The sequence below is a fragment of the Opisthocomus hoazin genome, chromosome Z (genome assembly GCF_030867145.1).
Source record: "Opisthocomus hoazin isolate bOpiHoa1 chromosome Z, bOpiHoa1.hap1, whole genome shotgun sequence".
Classification (NCBI taxonomy): domain Eukaryota; kingdom Metazoa; phylum Chordata; class Aves; order Opisthocomiformes; family Opisthocomidae; genus Opisthocomus; species Opisthocomus hoazin.
This window is the reverse complement of record NC_134454.1, coordinates 85,057,663-85,067,220: the sequence shown is the minus strand read 5'-3', so window position 1 is coordinate 85,067,220 and position 9,558 is coordinate 85,057,663. Positions and strand designations below refer to the sequence as shown.

At 37.6% G+C, this 9,558-nt stretch overlaps 1 protein-coding gene across 2 annotated transcripts; it reads left to right on the top strand.

Annotated features, from left to right (window-relative positions):
* The first annotated feature begins 697 nt into the window (after positions 1 to 697).
* SYT4 (synaptotagmin 4) lies at positions 698 to 8,875 on the top strand. Of its 2 annotated transcripts, none has more exons than XM_075411719.1 (4): positions 698 to 1,165; positions 3,957 to 4,765; positions 6,322 to 6,442; positions 8,436 to 8,875. In XM_075411719.1, exons 1-4 carry the CDS (start codon positions 1,132 to 1,134, stop codon positions 8,741 to 8,743), a joined length of 1,272 nt encoding a protein of 423 aa, XP_075267834.1. In that variant the 5' UTR covers positions 698 to 1,131; the 3' UTR covers positions 8,744 to 8,875. The 2 variants fall into 2 exon arrangements, with proteins under 2 accessions (XP_075267834.1, XP_009939637.1); XM_009941335.2 differs by having other exon boundaries at positions 699 to 1,165; positions 3,957 to 4,771.
* Positions 8,876 to 9,558: the final 683 nt, after the last annotated feature.

Sequence of the window (9,558 nt, the reverse complement as noted above, 5' to 3'; positions counted from 1 at the left end):
GCAGCCCTACTTTCTTGTTGTTTCTGCTCACTTCTCCTGCCTGCCAGACTTCCCCTGCCTCCCCACCATGCTCTCTGTCCAGACTGGGAGTCAGACACCTAAACCTGGTAAAATCCAAAAGTATTTAGGTAGATTCGGTTCTTCCCAGACCCTCAGGTCTTCAAGATCAAGAGGAGAAGAAAAACATATTTTCAAAGTGGGGGCTAAGTGTTTTCGTGGGGGAGGATGGTGGGAAAAAGCAGAAAGGAGGGGCAGGGAGAATTCACACCAGGAATTTTCATGAATCAAACCCAGAAAGGGTATCATGTCAGTCATAGAAGAAATGTGTGCCTTACATTTGGAGCCAAGGTGTCTGGACCATCTGAGTTGGCATCACGTTGTTGCAGCCTGTCCAGCTGATAGATAAATAAGCAAACAAATAATTCTTACCCCAGCAAAACAGACACACCTCTGTATTACACAATGTGCACTGAATCACAGACATTAGCTTTTCTCTGCCTGTGTCCATTGGAGGGTGGGAGTTCATATCCTGCAGCAGGGAAGTTAAAATAATCAATGAGTGCGTGTCCAATCCCCAGAAAGAAGATGGGGGGGGAGGGAGGGAGGGGGAGAGAGAGAGCAGGAGGGAGGGTGTGGTGGTTGGGGAGGGGGGGATGGGAGGTGGGAAAGGTGCTGATTTCAGCCCTGTAGCGTCAGGATTGCGTCAATTTGGGTTTCAACCACGTCTTCAGTCTCAGAGCGGAGCTACTCAGAAAAGCCAAAACAGGAAGGGGGTTGCAAATCAGTGTGCAAAGGGGAAGACTGAAGCTTCCCCTCCCCCCTTTTCTCCAGCCCCCTTGCATCCTCCTCCTCCACCTTCCCCACCGCTCGTGTCTCTGTGTTTTGTTTTATTTTGTTGTTTTCTTTTTCTTTTTTTTTAAACCACGCTGGAAAAGACAGCTGCCCAGGAGCTGTGAAAGCGGAGAGCAGGGGGACAGCAGAGCAAGGCGTTCTGCGCCCAAGGCAGGTCGCTCGGCACCCGGGGAGGCGGTTCCCGCATCCCAGACTAGGCGAGCGGCTCCAGCACGGCGGACAGCGGCTCCAGCACCGCGGATAGCGGCTCCAGCACCGCGGACAGCGCACGCTGCCAACATGGCTCCGATCGCGGCCAGCCGCCAGCAGTTCGGTAAGAGCGTCCCGGCCCCAACTCCCCGCCCGTGGGGCTCCCGGGAGAAGTGCACGCAGGCAGCCCCTGCTGAGCCACCCTGCGCCTCCCAGCATGTAGATTGTTGGGAGGACCCTGACTGCTACCAGTGCTATTCGATCTCAGAAGTTGTGCAAAATTGCTTTCTTTCCCTTCTCACTTCCTTCATCCTTATCCATTCCCCCCGGTAAAGAGCTAGGAAAGATTAAGAAGTTTGTGTAGGCGCATTTTCATTAGGTTTAGGGTTGTTTTCTCTGTCTTGGTTAAGTAGCATGGCTTCACGGTTAAATGATGTAAATGTATCCTGTACCAGAGAGAAAATCTTTGTGCAAGCCATTCTTGGAATAATTGTCATTCCTTTATTCTTGTCGTAGAAAAAGACTTTTCAACCATTCATTAAAGAGAAAGGCTGTCTTGTAAAGGACATGTCTAGGAAGATGAAAATAAAGGAACACAGTTTTGTCAGCTAAACAACCACGACTTGATCAATGATAACAATGAACTTTCCAGTTGTGTCATTTCTATGCATTGGATGTAGGGTGATTAGCTGTGATACCATAAGTTTTAGAAACAGTCATGTATGTGCACATTCAAAATGCATAAATAGCCGTGCTCAGAAAAGCAGTAAGTAGAATTGTTTCTGAACTCTACAAATATTAACAGTAGCCTAGATTATATTTGCTTTAGAAGTGATTTACCTGAAGGTTCATTCCATTGACTTCAGTGAAGTGACTTCACATTTATATCACATAACTGAAAATAACTTCTCTCAGGATCAATAGGTGATGTTTCCTATTAATACGCTGCCTTGAATGTTAACCGATTGATTTACATTATGACAACAGCAAGAAATTCAGGTTGCAACATAATTAGTTGTAAATATAAAACCTTTTTAGTTACCATTTCATCTTCTTTCCTACCCCACCCACTTGATGTTTCTAACCCCACTAGTGACATCATGCTTGTCTAATTACTCATTTAAGGAAGACAATTAATATTTTAAGCACCAAACTGATTCTACCACTGCTTTCATTAGTGGTAGAATTAAAATATAGCATAATTTCCATTGCTATAAAAACTGTGTCATCATATGAAAAAGTATTATAAATGTGAAAAACATTCTTAAAAGCTATTAAAGTGTTCTGATTAGTTTTTAATTACTCTTTGCTTTCTACCTTTATACAATGTATATTTAAATTTCTTCTGCCCAGGGACTTCTTGAAACTTAAAACCACATGTTTAACTTCAAAAAATACTTTTTGGTTATGTATATAATTTTCAGTCTTTTCATTAAGTTCTTGCAATGAAGTATGTAGGCTGGTTGAGCTTGTAAGCAAAGGTAAAGTGATATGAATATTGTCAGAAGAAATTAATAACCAGGCCTGATCCTTTCTGTGCTGGAACATTATGTCTTATTTTGCTCTGACAGTATTATTGTCAGTTTTTTTGAATCATTCCACTAAAACGCAAAGGCATAGTGGCAGCACTTCTGTCTGCCCAGCTTTACCTGAATGAAGCTGATTTAGTAGTACATGAAGCGCAATAGTTTTTCTTTTCTCATCCTGAAAGATCTACTAATCATTTGCGAGAGAAGCAGAACTGTTACACAATTGCCTTTATGTGTATGCAATGTCATTCCATTAATATTCTGCTAGTCTTCCTCTGTTGCAGGGAATAAAGATTAAGCTCTGATTGCTACATTGTGGAAAATCTAAATTCACTTAGTAATGTTACTTATGGGCAAAATTGGATTTCCAATTAGTTGTGTTCTTTTGCCCCTTCGATGCATGCTTTGAAGGGCTAATGACACCCTACATAACTAATGTATCCACATAACAATCGCGGTTGTAACACTTGCTCAATTTTCTCTTTATTTAGTTTAAGTGTAGGATTCATATTAAGGCAGAAGACAGTTATGTTTTAATATTTTTCTTATATACTCCTAAAAAGTAGTGACCCTTTCTATAAACTCTCTATAGCTTTGATTGATAGTGTCTGAAGTGCAAAGCTTAGTGACTGTCAATGATATACTTAATATTTCTTTCAGCTTGAGACTCACATGTGACTGCTCAATGTCACATGCGTCTGGAAAAGACACTTGGCATATAATTATTCTAAATTTTCTTGGTAGACTTCCTCTTGCAAAGTATTGAAAATCCCATTGAAACTGTTGAGTGTTATAACCTCCAATTAAACTCAGTTCTTTCAAGAGACACCTCCAGGCAATTATGGGATCGGACCATAAAAAATGAGTCAATTGAGTCTACGAAGTTTTCTAGGAAGCAGTGTGAAAGCAGACAATGTATCTATAAGTAATGTATATTTCAGAATCTGTATTATCTAACCAAAAAAAGCTCCATAAACTGAAAGCTGAAACCTTCTAAGAGCTGATATTACTCACAAACATATAAACCCAGAAACTACACACAGAGGGATGAGATAGTCAATCAATTACTGATGGTTATTACTATTAGGTTGGGAATAGTATTTTCCTCCCAAACACTCTGTGTATGGAAAAATACTAATACAATCATGCCTTAGTATGGAACTACAGATTCATGCCTGCAGGTGGCGAGCAATATGTACCATGAAAAGCACTTTCAGTCTGTCGATCGTGCTGCTATTACCATCTTATATCAGTTTGTTTTACTAAATTATTACTTTATATTTTATATATATATTTATATATTGCTTTAAATTATTACTTTTATATACTACACAGAGTCCAAGGCACTGCTGCTTATGTTCTTGTTGCTATTTATTTGATTTGCAGATGAAATTCCTACAGTGGTTGGGATCTTTAGTGCATTTGGCCTTGTCTTCTCTGTCTCCCTTTTTGCTTGGATTTGCTGCCAGCGTAAATCTTCCAAATCCAATAAGACCCCTCCGTATAAGTTTGTCCATGTTCTGAAAGGGGTTGATATTTACCCTGAGAATCTCAACAGTAAGAAGAAGTTTGGAGCAGATGACAAAAGTGAAGCAAAGAATAAATCAGCGATGCCAAAGAATTCTCTCCATCTTGACCTGGAGAAGAGAGATCTAAATGGCAACTTCCCCAAAACAACCCCTAAAATCCAGAGCTCTCCAGATCTTGAAAATTTGTCTCCTAAGCACTTTGTAGAAAGGAAGAAAGATTCAGTATCCCCTGACAGTTTAAAATCCATTACTTCCTTGTCATCTGAAGATAAACAAGACAAGCTAGGAACTCTCTTTCTCTCCTTAGAGTACAACTTTGAGAAAAAGGCATTTGTAGTGAACATCAAAGAAGCACGTGGGCTTCCAGCAATGGATGAACAGTCAATGACTTCTGATCCCTACATCAAAATGACAATCCTACCTGAGAAAAAACACAAGGTGAAAACCAGAGTGCTGAGAAAAACCTTAGATCCAGCTTTTGATGAGACCTTCACGTTTTATGGGATCCCCTATAGCCAAATTCAAGACTTAACACTTCACTTTATGATCTTGAGCTTTGACAGGTTTTCCAGAGATGATATCATTGGAGAAGTCCTCATTCCTCTCGCAGGAACTGAATTGTCAGAAGGAAGGCTGCTAATGGACAGAGAGATCATCAAAAGAAATGTTAGGGTAACATATTTTTTATTTAAAGCTTGAAAATTTTGTGTTAGTGTTAGCTATGATTCTTGTGTAATGTCACGAGCATCTTGGAAAGAAAATGGAACAAGTTAATCATGAAAGTCATTGAGATGCTTTCGTAATGCCAGCAGGAGGAAGTAACTACACAAATGTAATAAAAGAACATTGTGATGAGCATGTTGCAAGAAATTACTAATGTCCTAAACTCTACCTGCTTACTTAGCTGGTGCAGTGGGTTTGAGTGGACCCATTTACCTTAGGTCAAGAAGCCTCAATTCACATTAATTTGTTTTAAAAAGAAAGAATGCAAAGATTTATATGTTATTCCCCTTTCCTCCCTCTGTTTTTCTGTTTGAAATAATTTTTTCTTAAGGCTTATTGAAGTCAATGTAATTCTTTCACCCTAACTACACAGGTTTTATAGCAGGTTCTTAGAGAATGCAGATAGTCTCTAGTTAAGGAAATGGAACCTGTTAGAGACTGTATTGCTCATGCAGTAATATGTTGTTGCACTTTGGTGCTGTTATTACCTTTTCTCTCTAGAATTGTAACACAGGCTGCAGCTCTGCTAAAGATAGTAAGACATGAGAGAGAAGCCAAAGCCTTACCAAAGTCAATGCAAAATATACTTGACTTCACTGGGCTAAAAATATTTCATAGCATTTTGTCTTATTTCAGAATGTAAAGATCATTTAAAACCATCACAGCTGAACTACAGAATTGCACATGCATCACACACATTTCTCCTAATCTCTACTAAGTGGGATGTGAATTGACTTTCAGTTTGACTGTTTTCAAAGAGCAAGCATGTAGAAAATCAAATAAAATCCTTCCAGACAACATATCCATAACTAATACTGTTATTTAGCAAATCTATCACTATATTACAACAACTATAACTATGTCACTGATATTTTGTTGATAACTTATTGGGTTTTCTGGTATATAAGGTGTTATTTTTGCTTGTTTCTCTTGAGTTCTGTCTTTCTCTAAAATAAAGTAATCCCGCAAATTGAATTCTGGTAATCATTGAGGAAATCAATGATCTCATTTTTATTTCACATATATTATACTACTTTAAAAAATGTCAGGAATGAGATTTCACTAAGTGTTTGAATCCTTCCTGTTTAAAAACATCTCACTGATTTTTTTTTTATTTACCTCTATTCTTTTTTTAATATGTCTTTTACAGAATTTTGATTGGCTTGAGACGTTTTTTGTTCACTGAGATTTTTTTCTCAGGATGTAGCATTTAATTTCTAATCTCTGAAGCTAATGATGCCACGTCAACATATATTTTCATTTATTATTCATTTTTCTTCAGTCTAATAACCAACTGTAAGAAGACTTCTGTAACTACGGTAGAGGGAAATGATATTTGTTATGTAAAGTAGCATAACTCCATAAGTTGTATCCTTTTAAACCGTTTCAGAACATATATTTATGTGACATTTCATAAATCTTCTTAGTTCTGTTTTAAAGCTTGATCAATATAATTTCTTTCAAATAGTCATATTTCTTTTTTTCTTTCATTTCCTCAGAAATCATCTGGACGTGGAGAATTACTGATCTCTCTCTGTTATCAGTCTACAACAAACACGCTCACCGTGGTTGTTTTAAAAGCCAGGCATCTACCTAAATCTGATGTGTCAGGATTATCAGGTAATGGTTTTACAAAAGAATATTGCCTAAGAATATAAAACAAACAGAAGACAGCTGAAATGTGGCATTTCAAGAACAAAAACATCCCATAAATGAAGAAATGGTGTTGCTGTTATTTGCAGCCTATTCATTCTTTTTATATCTAGGTCAATGCTTTATTTTCCAGGATGTATGCTTTGTAAACTTGTTCTTCAATCACATTAGAAAAAAGACATCAATTAACAGTGGAAACCAATGAGTTTTGTGATTATCTTGAACAGAACCTATTTGCCATAAGTATGAGATGCTGTTTGCAGGTACTAAAAGATTTCATTTATGACAAATATCAGTTTATTTGCAGAAGATCAGAATTGAGTGATATAATCCTGCAGCTTATTTCATCTTAGCACCAAGAAAAGTAACCAGTTACATATGTGTTGAATGTAGCCCACTGAGCACTAAGATGTATTTGGCAAAGTGAAAAGGTGAACTGTGCCAGTGCTGGAAGCAGGTTGTAAAGGAACACCTGTGCTTTAGCACGAGCTGCACTTGTGGTGCACTGAGAAGAAGCAGTTTTTGCACTCCCTTCTTTTGGTCTTGTTGTGCTATTTTGCATTCAGAACCTCCTTTGAAGCCAATACTAGAACTGTATGTAAATGTACAATAAAGCTAAATAAATAATAACAGAATAAAATCTAATGTACAATATACTAAGGATAAGACAACCACATGAAAAGGACAGTACATAACAAAGGACTGCACATAGAGTAACACATTTGCTGTTGATTCTGTGTAGGACTGATATTCTTTCATTTCAGAAACATTTTTTGAAAGAAGCAGAAGAGGAAGTAATTTGAGGAACCACTGAGTCATAATTACTACAACCAATAATAGAGTCTTTCTACTCATACCAAGAAATACTGTAATTTACCTAGAAAGTTAACGCATCCTGGATCCAGTAAAACAAAGCTGTAGATAACTCCCACTTACAAGGTGGAGTTCCATTGAGATCCTCTTTCTGATCTCAATTTTATTCACGTATCATAAGGAGAAAGGATATAAATGGAGTCAAACACTTTACTCCACTGTAAGAGAGCATATGTACTTACAATAATCAACCCCAGAGTCACAGCAGATAGTGGAGGTTTCATGAAGATGACATGGCAGCAAGCTGATCTTATCAGACCAAGCCTGGCTGAGATTTACCCTGGTGGGAAAATAACTTGAAAAGAAAAGCCCTCATAGTGTCAGCAGCCACCTGGACCCTATAGCATATCCAAACTCTGCATTTGTTTACAGTACTTCTTACTAGCAAAGCTATAGATCTGTTTGTTCTTTCTGTTTTCCTCCATACAGCCTTGCTAAGTACAATAGGAATATAATATTTCTAAGAGATATGGGCAGCCATGCCACACCTGAACACCCAGTTCATTTAGACAGTCCTTCATTATTTGCTGTACATCAGCAAGGACAGTTTCCACAGATGTTTGTGTGTCAGTAACATACTACACTCACAACGGTACTTATTTCCTTCGTGACTTTCCCCTCAGCACAACATAAATCTTACACAAAGAGGAGGGTGAAATTGTGTTTCTATGGGGCTAGATAAACAACTGCATAACTCAATATGCTTAGGAAGATGGTATTTTTTTTGCTCAAAAGCTCTTCCATCCCCACCACCTTCTTGGTCTACTTGATCACTGGTATCAAGGTCTCCTAACAGACCTAGTAAAGTCAAAAGGAACAGGAGACACCTGCATTTGGTCAGATGAATCACTTCCTAAACCTCATTGACTATCTTGATTACATCTTTGGTGATCATAATGGGAGCTTAAAAGGATTAATTCAAATGAACACACAAATATCGGATGAGATGAATCTTCTTTAATAACTTAAAACATCTCCTTATTGTGATGTAATTTTTTTAGTAAGGCATAAAATTTGCTGTTAATTAGGCCAAAGAATTTTTAAATGCAGTTAAATGGCTGATCTGTGCTTTTTATTTTCATTGCAGACCCTTATGTCAAAGTGAACCTATATCATGCTAAGAAGAGAATTTCTAAAAAGAAAACCCATGTGAAGAAATGCACCCCCAATGCAGTGTTCAATGAATTGTTTGTCTTTGACATTCCTTGCGAGGGCCTTGATGATATCAGCATTGAATTTTTGGTTTTAGATTCAGATAGAGGGTCAAGGAATGAAATCATTGGCCGGTTAACACTGGGATCTTCAGCAGAAGGAACAGGTGGAGAGCACTGGAAAGAAATTTGTGAATATCCTAGGAGACAAATTGCCAAATGGCATATGTTGTGTGATGGTTAGGAGCTTAGAGAGGGGTTGGAACCCGAAAAGCTATGTATGTTTCTATAGGCAAGGAGCAGTTTTCTTTCTTTGCTATATATAACTACAAGCTTGTAACTACAAGATTTTATTTGGGGGGGGGGGGGAGGGAATAAAAACTAGATTGAATTATCAGAACAGAAGGTAACTAAATCTTTACAGTAAATAAAGAAATTTCTATTCCATTAGACTTGAACATAATTGGATCAGATTAACTTTCTTCTGAAGTTTAAATAATCTGAAACTTCTGAAGCAGTATCAACTTCAATGAGATCAGATGATGTTTTATGAAAAAGTTACTGGAAACTTTATTAGTACTATTCTAAAGAAAAAGATAAACTTGTCAAATTGTATCACAAGATCTAAAAAAACCACCTGTGGCTTAATGGGGGGAAGGGATGAATCACTAAAAGCCAAGGGGAATGAGGGTCAGTAGGAAGGGAATTCCTTCTGTCTGTCTATCAAAAACCTTCTTTTATGAAAATTCAATCATTGTTTGTAAGTTTGGTTACTTATACTTTGATCATCCCAAAGACTAAAGAGAGTTTCAGTTATTTGCTTTATATATCACGCCACATACAGCTAGTTGTTTCATGCGTGGAAATACTGTATAATTATTTACACCTGGATTTTTTAATATGCATATATATAACGGGGTTTATTACAGTGGCCAAAATAGATACATTCTACTAATAGTTGAGCAAGCTAGTTAACATACATTATTTTGTTAAAAGGGCTCCTTTATGGCTGACTGCACATGTTACAGTATAGCTAGAATTTGGGATTAGATTTGGTTT